Genomic DNA, 13,945 nt, shown 5'->3' on the forward strand with positions numbered 1-13,945 from the left:
GCGACCTGCCAGGTTTTTTCTAGAACCTCCCCTCCACATCCACTTCCACGCTTCACCATCGCGCAACCTTACGCAACACCATCACTTCCGACCACTCACCTCTCGCCGTCGTCCCCAACTTTCTGCCGTCATCCTCTCCGAGTTCCGTAGGGCCACCTTTGACACACAACCACTCCTCACGCAGACCACACTCGCTCACTCGCTCGCTCACCCAGAACCGGACGCTTCGTCGCATCCCTGCCCGCCGCCCTCATCATCGCCTCTTCGCCCATCCACCACCCACCAGAACCCCAAAAGCTGACAGCGCATTGCCTTCTTTCCAGTCCTGCTTCTACAGCCTCACCAAAGCCAACGAGCCACCACCTGGATCCTTGACCCAGGCTGGTGATCGTCCACGCCAGTTGGAGCCGGATCGAAACTCTCGACGACCCAAGCAGCCAAGCACCCCGAATCGAACAGAAGAGAACAGCTCGTCTTCTTTTATCTTTATTTTATTTCCCTTTACCCCACTGCTTCTGCAGCCTTCTTCTCTCTTGGTGCTGCTGCATTGTGTCGACTCCTTTCCCTTCCAAGGACCTTACCAGAGCCTGCGCCGTACTTGCGCCGTACTGTACGACCTGCCTTGCTGCAGAACGGCCTGATCTTCGAACCCCGCGAGTCGGAAAATTCCAGACGAGGGCATCCCCACGGCACCCGACGCCCACGATCAACATTTCACTCCCATCCGCCACGATACCAATCACTGCTGTCGCCTTCGACCTTGCCTCACTTCACCTCTTCTCTCCTCCACCCCCTCCCCCTCCTTCTCATCCACTTTTTTCTCTCTCCCGGTTCAGCGTCCTTAGCTTTAAGGACCGCCTACTCCCGCCAAGGTGGCTTCCAGTCAGCCTCTTCTGGCATCTTCTGGTGCACTCCAAAACATCACCGCCTTGTTACCCACCACCCTCCAGGTCTATCTCGACAAGTCCATCGCCAGCCTAGCCAAAGCTATCGCCAACTACTCCGGATACATCTCCGACACCACCGGCATCGATCCGAACCTCATCCTCTACTCCACCATTGGCTGCATCCTTCTCGCAGTCCCCTTCACCATGTCTCGATACGGCTGGTCGACAAATCGGGAACAAATATCCCCTTACGGCTCCACCCTCAGCGGTGTTCCCGACGTTACGGACGAAGACTTTAGCTACATCACTACAGAGGACCTGCAGTCAACCTCTCTTGGTAGCTCTGTCCCGACGAGATCTTACGCCCACAACCCCCGATCCCGTGGCAGCGTTCCCGACGACGACATTCTTCTCATCAAGAACAAGGGCATCACCTACCCCGCCCACTTCCCCGCGTATGCCATTGGCGACGGCAAGCTGCGCGTCCGCGATGTTCGGGACCGAGTAAGCGTCCTGCTGGAGCTGTCCGAGAGACGTGGACGCCGCGTCAAGCTTCTCTACAAGGGCCGCCAGCTCAAGGAGCCCGCTGCGCCCGTCCGGGATTACGGTGTCAAGAACAACAGCGAAGTCATGGTGGTGCTGCCCGAGGGCGAGGTGGACGCTGAGAGCAGCGACGACTCGGACGAGGAAATGGTAGTCGTAGGTGGCGATGGCGGCAGCGCTGTGGGCAGCAACGGCGGCACCGATGACGGCAAGAAGCGCCGTGGCAAGAAGAAGGGTCGCAAGTCCAAGAAGCGAAGCAGCAATACCAGCCCGCGGGATAGCGCATCAAATCTCGGCGTCCCGGGTCAGGAGAGACAAAGCTCGCCCTCCCCCAGCAAGGCCAACGGCCCTCACGCCAAGCTCGATGCCATTGCAGCAAAATTCGAGGCGGATCTTCGCCAGCCTTGTGAGGACTACATCGCCTCGCCCCCGACAGACCCCAAGAAGAGAGAGGAGGAGCATCGCAAGCTGTCCGAGACGACGATGCAACATGTGCTTCTGAAGCTTGACGAGGTCGAGACGGAAGGCGACCAGGACGCGAGAATGAAGAGAAAAGCCTTGGTCCAAACCGTTCAGGATGTCCTGAAGCGCCTTGACGCGAGGCTCAAGGCATAAAAGAAGCGAATTGGGGCGTCATTTGGGGGGTGCCTGCTGTTTCTGCAATACGTTTGTTTACTAATAACGGCCTACTTCCGTTGAATTCTTCTAGATGAGCATTTGTGGAGGGTTTCTATTCAGTCAAGCTGCATGTTTTATCAAAGCGAGATTTGCATCTAGAGGCATGCCGCGTAAAATGGCGGATGCGATGGGCGTTAGGGACAGCTTGAGATGGGATGCTGTACAACGATGGCCATTGCTTGAGCCGAAGATGATGCTAGGCAATGGGGAGCAGAGACGAGGAGCAGAGACGAGGAGCAGAGACAGAGACAGACAGACAGGCGCATAGCACGCCGTAGACAGGAACTGCAAAAACAACCCAAGTGTACTGGGATCTTCACTCCATCCATTGCGCACATGATGCATACGAGCACAGCCTTCCAAGTCCTGGACCTGGAACTGGATCTTGGAATAGCCGCATTCTGTCATTGAAGCAGGGCTGCAGCGTGACGTTGTCGACGAGGTCCAGTCGTGGGGATATCCTGGTCTCCCGTTTGAACAATTGTGCCATGCTTGACGTCGTTAGCTTAGTCAACGGGTGTCCTTATCTCATGTGACAGAGAGGAGGCCGTTATCGATTGATCCGGTATCGGGTATTATTTCCTGCCCGGCCTAGGGAATGGAAGCGGCAGTGACAGACGTGGGCAAGGTGAGTCGTCGATTGGGGTCTGGCCGCCAGCGGATGCCCCGCCACATACCTTACACCGAGGTGAGCCCGCACTGAAAAGTCAAGGTGAGTCAGCAGAAACCTAACGCTGTGGGCACTGGAAGCGCTGAGAGGATACGCGCCTTCTGGTAGGTCTTTGCAGCCCTAAGCTGCCTCAGGCCCCACTTCCAACCCTCGCTTGTGATGGAGACTGCCTTGCCACAAAGGGCTAGCGCCATTCGTTTTCCTGGCGTGCCATTGGGGGGTTTTGTGTGTGCGTGTGTAAATTTCTCATTGACCTGTCCCCTTCCCAGTTGTGTGCCCGCCCCGATTTCAAGATTGTCGCGACGGCTTCTTCCAAAACTCACCCTCCGACAATACTAACCCAACGGCAGCAGACCAAATCTCTACAGAGGCACCCATTCCGCCCAGAGATTTGAATCCCCCTTTTCCTTCTTTTTTTCAGCAGAACACCGCGAACCGGTGTTTTTAAAGGAACAGGAACGATGTCTTCTTTCGAGCCGGTGGTGAGTCTTTACCGAACTATCTTTTGGGGTTCCCATTTCGAGATATATGGGAGCCGCGGAATATCGACGATGAGGAATTTCGGGATACTTGTAGGAGCGAGGAACACCATGCGATGGAACAATGGCACTTGACTGCAGCCCGTCTTCACGTCAACGCTGCTTCCGCTATTTCAGCTCGCCGCCGCTGTTGTCGCCGGCGCTTCAACAGTCAATCCCGAATCTTCTCATCGGCCGACCGCGAATACATTGTTGGAGATGCAGATCGCTGACTCCAGCCCTCTCTACAGGTCGTCATCGACGGCAAGGGCCATCTCCTTGGTCGTCTTGCCTCCATCGTCGCCAAGCAGCTTCTCAACGGCCAGAAGATCGTCGTTGTCCGCACCGAGGCCCTCAACATCTCTGGCGAGTTCTTCCGTGCCAAGCGTATGTCGACTCTCTCTCAACCCTACCCCCATCGGTCGCTACACCCAGTCTGTCAAAAGAGGAGGAAACACCACTGGGAACATGCAAAGACTTGCGGTGCCGACAACCCGAACCGATCGAACATATACTGATGAATGGCTATAGTCAAGTACCACGCCTACCTGCGCAAGATGACCCGTTACAACCCGACTCGCGGTGGTAAGCCAACACACATACACACATATACATCCGGGCTCTGCTCTGTCTCCTAGCTGAGATACTCAACTCGAGGACATTCAAATGTCTGACTTGACCGCTATAGGTCCCTTCCACTTCCGCGCCCCGTCGCGTATCTTCTACAAGACTGTCCGTGGCATGATCCCCCACAAGACTGCTCGCGGTGCCGCCGCTCTTGAGCGCCTCAAGGTCTTCGAGGGTGTTCCCCCTCCCTACGACAAGCAGAAGAAGATGGTCGTCCCCCAGGCCCTCCGTGTCCTGAGACTGCAGCCCGGCCGCAAGTTCTGCACCGTTGGCCGTCTCTCCCACGAGGTCGGCTGGAAGTACCAGGACGTCGTTGCCAGGTATGTACCTCCCACAATGGACCTAGCCCTGGGTTCCTCAATACTGACAAACCCCCCAGACTCGAGGAGCGCCGCAAGGCCAAGGGTGCTGCCTACTACGAGCGCAAGAAGGTCGCTCAGCGCCAGCTCACCGACGCGAAGAAGAACGCCAAGGTCGACCAGAAGACGGCGCAGGCCCTCGAGGCCTTCGGCTACTAAACGTAGTCGACAAATCCCTTTTCGACGTCGATTCTTTTCGGACCTGGCCCTATCTTGAGGCAAATGGAGGAGGAGAGGAGGAAAGGCTTTATCCCCGTTGAGCCGCCACCATACCCACCACCAACACCCACACGATAGTCCGACCAAAAATGAAAAGACTCGGAGGGTGATTTCTCGCGCATTTCTGTCCTCTTCCTCGCGTTTCCTCATTAGATTGGCGTGGGCGGTTCACAAGGGAAATTCTTCATTTTGCTGATGGCACAAATGGGCTGGTCATTGGAAGGGGGGGAATTCAAAAATAAGAGATGATTTTGGGGGTCCCAAACGAGAGAGAAGAGAGTTTTTATGGAGTGAGTCCGAAAAGGCTTCGCTTTGCAAAATCATCATCATCCTGTTCAATACCCCCCCGCGCCGCCGTTCTCGGTGTTTTCGGTAAATTCGGTTCAACCACCAAAAGCACACAAATACGCACCAACCAAAGACCCCCTTTTCTCGCAATAAGTCACAACACAAACACTCAATCAAGATGATTCATGTCCACGGGCTTTTTTTATGGTGTACTTTGTCTTTTTAATGGTGGTTGCCGTAAAAAGATTTTGGGGTTTTGGCTTTCTGAATTATATGGGAATTGATATCACACACTTCAACAACATTCATCCTATCGATCGATGGCCTCCCCAGTCTCATCCTTCTTTTTTTCAAATCCCCCACCACCCCCTTCCCCAGGGTTTCCCCCTTGGACGAACAACCCGTAGTCCCAGATGAGGCGATATTCGAAGAAGAGCAGACGGAAATCAAAGGAACAAAAAAGAACTATGAAGAAGAAAAGTATACCACGGCATTTTGGGAGGGGAACCTTGGCGAGGCGTCTTGTGCTTAGAGAAGTAATTGCATTACAATCATGAAGACTTCATGTGAAATGATGATATTTCGGTGATCTAAGTATGCTGATTAAGTGCATGTTGCGATCTTTCTTGCTCAAAGGTCGTGAGAAAGTGAAATGATCGATGACGGAACATCGAGGAAAGCAACCTTCCGTCGCACTCAAAAGAGGGTTCCACGCGCGAATCTTGAGCACTCTCATCTCAGGAGTGCAGATTGGATATTGGCACACCCGCGACGGCACTTAGTAAACGTGACATGTTCGCGACAAGACGCGTTGGTGTGCCCTATCTTATCCCAAGTCCTAAGAGACCCGCCGCCAATTCACGGCACAATCTTATCGTCCGAGGGTCCAGCTCGGTGTGCCCCAGAACTCACATGGCGAGGCTCCTGTGAAAATCGAGGCGGAGTAGCTGTTTGCCTGAGTGACAGGCTCTTCTCGTAGACGTGGGTTCCGGCTGCAGCTGCAAGTCATGAGCCGTTCGCTGATTGACGGCCCTTGAACCCTTCAGGTGAGGTCATCGAGCGGCGCCGAGGTCAACGCGCAGGCCAGAAAGGAGGACGGCCCTCTTTCGGGCGAAGCCTCTCCTTGCGCAGCGCGGCCCGGGCTTCTTGCTACATGGGCGCACATCAGATCAGCTGCTTCAACAATGGGCGATTGGTTTAGTGGTATAATGACCGCTTAGCATGCGGTAGGTCCTGGGTTCGATTCCCAGATCGTCCAATCTTTTGGCTTTCCCGGCTACAATCTTAACCTTTGCCAATTGTGAATGACGTCCTGTGATGCAGTTGTAATGTACAATTTTTCTAAGTGAGCATCAAAGTTTGTTGAATCTTATTGCGTGTATCTGTCCACTTTTTGTTCACCTGCTCTAAAGGAAGCAGCAGGTGCTGTTTGTGCTTACCAACGCGAGGCTGAGTGAGCTGGGTGTATGTTTGTGGTCCGTGCTTCGACTTCATGGCAACATCAAGACGCGCCTTGAGTTGCTCAATAAGTGCCGTTGCTTCATCATACAGCAGGCATTTGATCGCTAAATTGAAATTTAGGAGTCTCCAGGCTGAGGGTTTTTCAAAGAGACACAGGAGACTGTGTACAGAGATATACAGCCCGAAATGACACAAAATATTGGAGATTCCATGGATTGTCATTCAAAACCAATGAATAAAGATAGTCAAAAAGAAAGGTAAGTCGCCACAACGCGTTTGGACTTTGTTTTCCCTCGTAAAACTGTTTCTTGACGAGTTTGAAACTCAATGAGAGACTTTATTAATGTTTCTTCGCATACAGAGAGTTCGAGGAGGCATCGGCCGTGGTTGCTAAACACGTCAAGCTCCTGCGGCAGTACAACCAGATCAAGGATGTGGGGCAGCAACTGATGGGTATGGTTGCCGAGAAGAGGGGCGTCACTGTGGGAAGTCTGTATGAGACTCGCGAATTTGGAGTTGGGCCGAAGGATTGAGATGGGGATGGTCTAGGAGGTGTGTCTCCGTTGAGTTGTCGTCCTGTCGAACCGGGTGGAGAAAATCCGCGGCCGACTGTGACTGCTGCTGCTGCATGCAGCATGAGACAGGTACGGTTTATGGGAACCAGATTGTTTTCGAAATAGAGAAGATGATATCTTTGCCTGATTTGATACTGCCAAGGTCTACCGTGACGTGAGTGATCAACGCGCACTGCGACATAATCCCAATATCATCGCTGTGATTTTTGAGCCCAGAGAATATGTTTGTGACTAATGACGTAGAATTGGATTGGGAAAAAAACCATGAGAGGAGAGACGACAAGGTATTCTAATCAAGTGAAGGTGTCTCCGATGGGAAACAAACATACTTCTCCAGCCAGTCGTCGCTAATACCCTCCCAACATTGATCATCGTGTAAACTGCAAATATCAGCCCTGCACAACGCTCCATTAACCTCTGAGCACCTAGTACCTGTAATGTCTTGCAAGTACTGTATTTCGCCGCGAGAGGAAGTGTCCGGATCGCTAGCCTTACTGTCTTCGCTGTTTTCGTTGTTCTCGATGTCTTTGATCAGCAATGCCACTTCTGACGGCAACGCCAGGTCATCAGATTTCGCCTCCTCTCTGATAGTTTCACTTGCTGCCTTTATTATCATTTCGGCTTCCACGTCATACCCGGGCAATTGCTGTAGGGGCTCAAGATTGTCTTGGAGATCTTCGTTGTCAGAAGAGTCGCCTTCATCCCCCACGAGTCCTTCAAAGTAATAATCCGGCAAGTTGTACGTCTCGTCAAACAGCTCATGATCAGGTTTATCCCAACGTCGAAAGCTCCGTAACAACCTTTCAACGGCGAGGCGCCCTCGTTTCCGCGCTAACACAACAGCTCTGATGTACTGGAGACGGCCGGTTCCTTCAGTTGAGACGCCAGAGTCAAAGAGGAGCTGCACGATGTCTAATCGGCCATTCTCTGACGCCGCCTCTAGCGCAGTTCGCGCGAAACACGCTCCGCCTGGGATGTCTGGATCTGCATGCAATTCTAGCAATCTTTTCACAACGCCGAAGAAACCCCTCATAGCTGCCTCTGTCAACGGCGGATGACATAAGAAGTCCTCATGGTACTCATTGACATCGGCGCCCATTCGTACAAGAGTCTCCACGAGGGCGATGTCGCCTACAGCGGCAGCAGCTTTCAGCGGTGTTCCACAGATTCTTTCACTCTCACGCCAGTGCACGGTGTTGACACCGATGCCAGACGACAAGTACCACTCCATAACCGCGGTAGACTTTCTAAGAATAGCTCTCGTTAGAAGCACCCTGTCCAGTGTGGCTTTGGTTCTTTGTAGAAGGGGGATGATAACCAGGGCATGTGGATTGTCAGCAACACATGAACAATCGACGTTGAATTGGTGGCCATTTTGCACCAATCTGGCGACGCAATTCGGTGAAGATAAGAGCGCATGAAAGGTTGCTGGCTGATGCTTCTGAACCTGTCGCGTTTCCTCGTCAATCGCTTCGAGATATAGCTCTTCGTACCGCTGTAAAGACACCTTGGGGGGCCTGTGAAAAGGTACGAACATCTCGGGGTCCAAACCTCGGTACGTCATTTGTGGAGGACACAGTCCTGTCATAAGAATTTCATTGGCCACATCATCGACGCCAAATCTCATTGCGAGACACATCGCTAATCCGAGCCAATGGTGTTCGCTGGTCGGAACTTGAGCATGTTTGCTCAACTCTAAAAGCTTGTGGAACAGGACCCAGTCAAATGAATACTCGGCCATATACACAGCTGCAAAGACTGTCCTTGTCGAGAACTCGGCCGCGTCCATTAAACCTATGATCTGTAGAGCCATCCGAGAATCTTGGACCAATATGGCGGCTTCGAGAGGTGATAGCTCGTTAAGAAGACTTGGTGCGGTGAGCGGTGCCCCAAGTGCCAGTATCTGCTCTGTTGAGGAGGCCAGGCGAGTTCTGATCGACATCGCTAGCTCTTCCCCGAATAGTTTTGCCCCGCAGGAGAGTAGGAACAGGGCGTTCTCTTCGCTGCTGCAAGATAGAGCTGCTTGTAATGGGGTTCTACCCAATTGGCCTACTAATATGATTTCATGGGTGAAGTCCCAGGTAATCACCTCGCGTTTTCGGTAGCGGCGAGGGCCTTCGGCATAATCTCCTGCAAGGGTTTGACAGAAATTGATTTCAGCACCGTGATCCAACAAGAGTTTGATGAGTCTTGTATCGCCACTGGCTGCGGCGCATTGAAGTGGCGTGGTGAAAACGAGGGAGCCGACTTCGACAACAGGGTTTGGTATTGCTCCGAGCTCCAACAGGCGTTCACACAATGAATAGTTGTTCCTAGAAGCTGCAACCCCTAGGACCGACTCTCCAACGTAGTTCATGTAGTTGAGACAGCCTTGGTGCTTGAGAGCCCAGTCAAAGACAGATTTACTGGTCGTTTTGACAGAAGTGATGAGAAGTTGAGCGAGTGAGGTGGCACTTTTGAATTTCGATTCGAAAAATTCCAGGACAAGCTCTGTCGCGGAGGAAGGAGTTTTCGACCCAAGTTCGTTCAGAAAGACGCGAGACGCGATCTCGTCATCTTCTTGGTATCGATAGATGGACAGTACCCATCTCGTCACGGCGTCGAGTGAGGGCTCACGAACGACTCGGGCTGGGTAAGGCTTTGCCACAAAAACAATCCGAAGCATTTCAAGGTCGACTGAATGACTGCACGCGCCAAGCTTTATCAGGAGCTCGACCATGGGGATATTGAGCATATAAACAGCCCAATGAATTGCTCTCAGATGACAGCTGTAAAATCTGGCGGACGTAGGTATAGGTAGGCCTCTCAGAGGAAGATTGACATCGATCCCGGCTAATGCCAGAGACTCGATGATGGCAAGGTCCGAAGCTAGAACCGCCTTTTTGAAGATCTGACACAATGAAGCCTGAAGGCTGATTGGGAGAGTCTTCAATTGGCGTGATACTAGTAGGTTCCATGCAGTAATAGTCCGAAACATTGTCAAAACCGCTTCGTTGATCATGTCTCGCTCGTGAGGTTCTTCAGCCAAGTAGTTGTAGAAACCATTGGATAGAAGAAAGACCAAGGTTTCTAAGACATCGGGGTTTGCGCACCCGGAAGACGAACGTTGAATGAGATTAGTCGCTGTGCGAGCATGGTTGTCTGCCGCTCTCTCAGGCATCAGAAGGTAAAGGCTCTGAAAGGTCTGCTGAAGGGTTGGCATATAATCCAGTGGTTGTGTTCGCTGTAAGGTAATGCGACCCAGTTCTCTGCCCACAAGAATCGTGGCAGATGGAAAGATACTGCTTTGTATAGGCACGTTTATTGTCAAAGCTGTGTATCTATATGAGCAAGGCAGGCCGGATCTCAGGGAGGCATTGCCTCAAGCTATAACTCGAACATACCGCTCAAGAGTTGCTGACACTGCAACCAAGGCAGATTCTGTATGGCACAGGAATATCGAGCCTCTTTGATAGGCGATGGAGTTCGGATTATCAGTGGAAAGTCCCTAGGTAACGATGGCGTGGGCATGGCTGGAAAACATTCAGTGAGAGGACAGAGCATAGGAGAACCATCATGATCATGTTTGATCCATCTCCGGGACATGAGAAGTCGAAAGTTCTTACGTGGTTTGAATTTCTCCACAACTGATGTATGACAGTGCCGCGCTCTTGCTTTCTTCACCGCCGCAGGCCTCAATGGGATTCCAGAGAGATACAGACTGGTCCTCTTCCCGCGGCTTAGTCGCTCGCGAACTCGGACATCGACGCACTTCCATTGTTGGGCGGACATGTTCTTGAACATGTGCCATTCCTTGAGTTTCCATTCTAACTGAGCTTTGCTATGAGAATCTTAGTACCTCGATTTGACGTTGCACTGTGCATAGATTCCTTGGTGGTAGGGTAGGACTTACGATGCGTGAAATTTGTGCATGGTCCTGAGTGCCGTCAACACGAAGGTCGATGCCATATCTTGCTGTAGATACAGTCGTTGAATGACAGATCTTACCCGCTCCCACTCTGCCTCACTGATCACAGGATGCCGTTGCCTATGAGACATGGTGGCAGAAGCAGAACGCACAGCATACAAGGTCTTTTGGGGGGTAGAAAGATGGATTCAATGATCTTCCCTGAGTCTGGGCTACGGTATGGAGGGAATTTCGATAGCGAGATGTGGAAAGCATATGTCCCATGCTTTCGCATGGATTTACTTGAGGTTCAAATACATGGGCACACGAGGCGGCATACAGAGTAAATGCGACTGTTGATTGGACTGGCCCGAAATCCGATTCAGCTTTTCCCTCCACCGCGTGCGGCATCAAGCAGACTGTTGGTTTCTGGGCAGCTTGGTCGTGATTGGGTACTTCCAAAATGTGGTTCGGTGTAAGCCCAGCCCCAACCTGGCCTCGGCGAGTAGAAGATGCAGGAAGAATGCACTTTGCTGCTGACCGGCACATTTCTTAGAGCCTGCCGAAAAAGTCATCATGCTTAGTCCCTCGATTCATGATGTGGACATTCCTCATTGGGCGTTGCCAGTTCCTGATTGAACCTCTGTCACTGGTGTTGCTCATCGCAGATTCAAGCACTCAGGGTCGATCTTGGCTGTTTTGATTCTTCGGCGATCCAGTTGGAACGTCTCTTGTAGTCTATCAGGTACCTTAGTCAAGACTGTAAGTTTGTGTGTAGGCATTACGATATTATGTCATATTTCTTAAGTGCACTCTTCGCCGAGCCCCGTCTAAGGCGCCCCTTTCACTGACTACCTATCTATTTGGACAACCAGGCAACAAGCGCGTCATGGAACTCCTCTGGTTGGGAGATCTGAGGCGCGTGGCCAAGCGTGGGGAAGGTGTGAAGAGTCGCGTTGGGGATCTGGGCAGCAACAGCAGGACCGAGGGCAGCAAAGTTACCCAGCTTAGCAGCGACATCGGGAGGAGACCACTGCTTTCCGATGGCGGTGTTGTCCTTTTCGCCGATCATGAGCAGGGTGCGGGGCTTGATGAGAGAGAACTCGTAGCTGACGGGCTGCGTGAGGACGAGGTCGACGATCTGGGCCTGATTGAGCGCATAGGTGTCGGCCTTGGAACCCTTGTAGATGTTGACCAGCATGTTGACCCAGGTGTCGTACTCGTCCTTCCACTCTCCGACGTAGTAGGTCGCCTGCTCGTATCCCTTGATAGAGGCGTAGGAGCTGGCGCGCTCCGTCACGTAGTTGTCGTCGATGGGGAGGTAGGGGACGCCGAGCGCCTTGTAGTCTTCGAGGCCGACGGGGTTGACGAGGACCATCTCGTCGACCTCGTCGGGGAACATCAGACCGTAACGGGTAGTGAGCATACCGCCGAGGGAGTGCCCCATGACGGTAGCGCTCTCGATGCCAAGGGTCTTCAAGAGTCCGTTGGTGTTGGTCGCGAATTGCTGTAGAGAGAACTGGTAGCGCTCAGGCTTGGATGACTTGCAGAAGCCGATCTGGTCCGGGGCAATGACGCGGTAGCCGGACTGAGCGAGGACGCGGATGGTGGTCTCCCACGTCGGGCCGCAAAAGTTCTTGCCATGGAAGAGGACGGCAGTCTTTCCATTGGGAGCGCACTTTGGCTTGATGTCCATGAAGGCCATCTCCAGCTCCTGCAGCTGGGAGGTGAACTTGTACAACTTGACGGGCCATGGGTAGGTGAAGTTGGAGCCGTTGAGGTCTTCGGGGAAGGAGTCGGAGTTGTCGTCAATTGTGCCCTGGGCGGACACGAGAGCGACGCCCGCCGCGGTGAGGGCGGTGATGACGGAGAAGACCTTCATTCTGACGAACCTAGGTAGGGTCAGCTACGTGGATACTGGGTGAAGTGCCGCATTAGAACTCTCATCGTGCCATTGGCAATGTGGATACCCGACGGAGGTGTGTAACAGCCAGGTTACCACTGCGACAACCAGACAATCAAATAAACGGACAAACAGAATCCTATTCATCATGAAGTTTCAAACAACTTCATTATGGAATGCGACCGCAGCAAGACTCTACCAGACCGCATAGACTTGGGCTGGCTTCGATTGAGGGATTGACGCAAAGTGAAGCTTACTTACTTAGTAGCGATGACAACTCGACTTCAACTCTGCCAGAGATACCCGTTGACCTGAGCAAAGTGCCAACACCTGGTGCGTGCGAGCGGAAGATCATTTCGCGACTTGTAACCCAGGATGGGCGCCGTCTGTTTATATTGCGATGGTAGCTCGGACAAGTTGCCGGGAACCAACACGTGTGTTGGAGCACATGGCGGGCATGCAAGGCATGGAATAGCTGCAATATGCACAGAAAAGATGGAGAAGTGAGGGAGGGAGGGAGGGTGAGAGGTAGGGATGGAGGAAGACCGAAGCCAGTCATGACGCCGTGCCTCTTTGGGCCGCACAACTGCGTAAGGCGAGATCCATATTCGATGGCTTCGACACTCTAATCTCCGCTGTCCAGTGGGCCTGACAGCTTCGGCTCCGCTGGCGAGTATGCCCCGGACGGTGAGGTGGGTTGGCGCTATTTCTTCATATCGGGTGCTGCGCCGTTCAAGCCGGCCGCTGAGGATACGGCCCGGGTCGGTGGCGCAGGCGGGTTTGTTTTGACCTTGTGTCTTGGTTGAACTGAATCAAATTCGATACGTCAATGATTTCTATCGCTATTGGTGTGTGGTCGCCGTAGACTTGGCCACCGATCCGTGAGTTACGATAGTAAACATGGCGGATGGACTGGTAACATCGACGGTTGGCTCAGGTAAGGTAGGATCTGACGTCGTTCGCGTAGTTCTAGCGATGACTTGCCTAGAGAAGCATGCTGAGATCATGACAGAACCAGCAGGATTTCAGCCGGGAATAACGAGATCGAAGAACTTTTGCAGGGCCCTGGTCGTCACCAACACGAGTATGGGAGGGGAGGGTATCTCATACAGAAGCATCCTTGTGAGGTGCGGTGGTGCGCAGTTCTGCTGACCCGTGTTCTAGGTCTCAAAGGCGTCTTTACTCCTTAAGGTAGGCTTTGATCTTCCTGAAGAGGCGCGGTGTCTGTTCTTATCGACCTGCGATGCGCAGCTGAGGCGACAGAAGATTCGGTGACAGACAAGATCGGCGTTGCACAATTCTTTGGTTGCCATTAATGCCAGCCTTCGTCA

The 13,945-nt window shown here is 52.7% G+C and overlaps 6 protein-coding genes across 6 annotated transcripts; 3 read left to right on the forward strand and 3 right to left on the reverse strand.

Annotated features, from left to right (window-relative positions):
* Positions 1-1,091: 1,091 nt before the first annotated feature.
* CCOS01_08128 (BAG domain-containing protein) lies at positions 1,092-2,045 on the forward strand (the record flags this gene model as incomplete). The annotated part of the gene is made up of 1 exon (XM_060456289.1): positions 1,092-2,045. The coding sequence occupies one exon, from the start codon at positions 1,092-1,094 to the stop codon at positions 2,043-2,045; it is 954 nt and encodes a 317-aa protein (XP_060312563.1).
* Positions 2,046-3,239: 1,194 nt separating this feature from the next.
* CCOS01_08129 (ribosomal protein L13) lies at positions 3,240-4,441 on the forward strand (the record flags this gene model as incomplete). Its single annotated transcript, XM_060456290.1, has 5 exons — positions 3,240-3,260; positions 3,548-3,683; positions 3,828-3,881; positions 3,985-4,243; positions 4,303-4,441. 5 exons carry the CDS (start codon positions 3,240-3,242, stop codon positions 4,439-4,441), a joined length of 609 nt encoding a protein of 202 aa, XP_060312564.1.
* Positions 4,442-6,436: 1,995 nt separating this feature from the next.
* On the forward strand, positions 6,437-6,783 carry CCOS01_08130 (uncharacterized protein; the record flags this gene model as incomplete). The annotated part of the gene is made up of 2 exons (XM_060456291.1): positions 6,437-6,507; positions 6,612-6,783. The coding sequence occupies 2 exons, from the start codon at positions 6,437-6,439 to the stop codon at positions 6,781-6,783; spliced, it is 243 nt and encodes an 80-aa protein (XP_060312565.1).
* Positions 6,784-7,114: 331 nt separating this feature from the next.
* On the reverse strand, positions 7,115-9,544 carry CCOS01_08131 (uncharacterized protein; the record flags this gene model as incomplete). Its single annotated transcript, XM_060456292.1, has 1 exon — positions 7,115-9,544. One exon carries the CDS (start codon positions 9,542-9,544, stop codon positions 7,115-7,117), a length of 2,430 nt encoding a protein of 809 aa, XP_060312566.1.
* Positions 9,545-10,191: 647 nt separating this feature from the next.
* CCOS01_08132 (uncharacterized protein) lies at positions 10,192-10,863 on the reverse strand (the record flags this gene model as incomplete). The annotated part of the gene is made up of 2 exons (XM_060456293.1): positions 10,192-10,645; positions 10,718-10,863. The coding sequence occupies 2 exons, from the start codon at positions 10,861-10,863 to the stop codon at positions 10,192-10,194; spliced, it is 600 nt and encodes a 199-aa protein (XP_060312567.1).
* A 707-nt stretch (positions 10,864-11,570) lies between these two features.
* CCOS01_08133 (uncharacterized protein) lies at positions 11,571-12,593 on the reverse strand (the record flags this gene model as incomplete). Its single annotated transcript, XM_060456294.1, has 1 exon — positions 11,571-12,593. One exon carries the CDS (start codon positions 12,591-12,593, stop codon positions 11,571-11,573), a length of 1,023 nt encoding a protein of 340 aa, XP_060312568.1.
* Between the last annotated feature and the right edge of the window lie 1,352 nt (positions 12,594-13,945).

Source organism: Colletotrichum costaricense (genome assembly GCF_030867565.1).
Source record: "Colletotrichum costaricense strain IMI 309622 chromosome Unknown Scaffold_8.1, whole genome shotgun sequence".
Taxonomy (NCBI): Eukaryota; Fungi; Ascomycota; class Sordariomycetes; order Glomerellales; family Glomerellaceae; genus Colletotrichum; species Colletotrichum costaricense.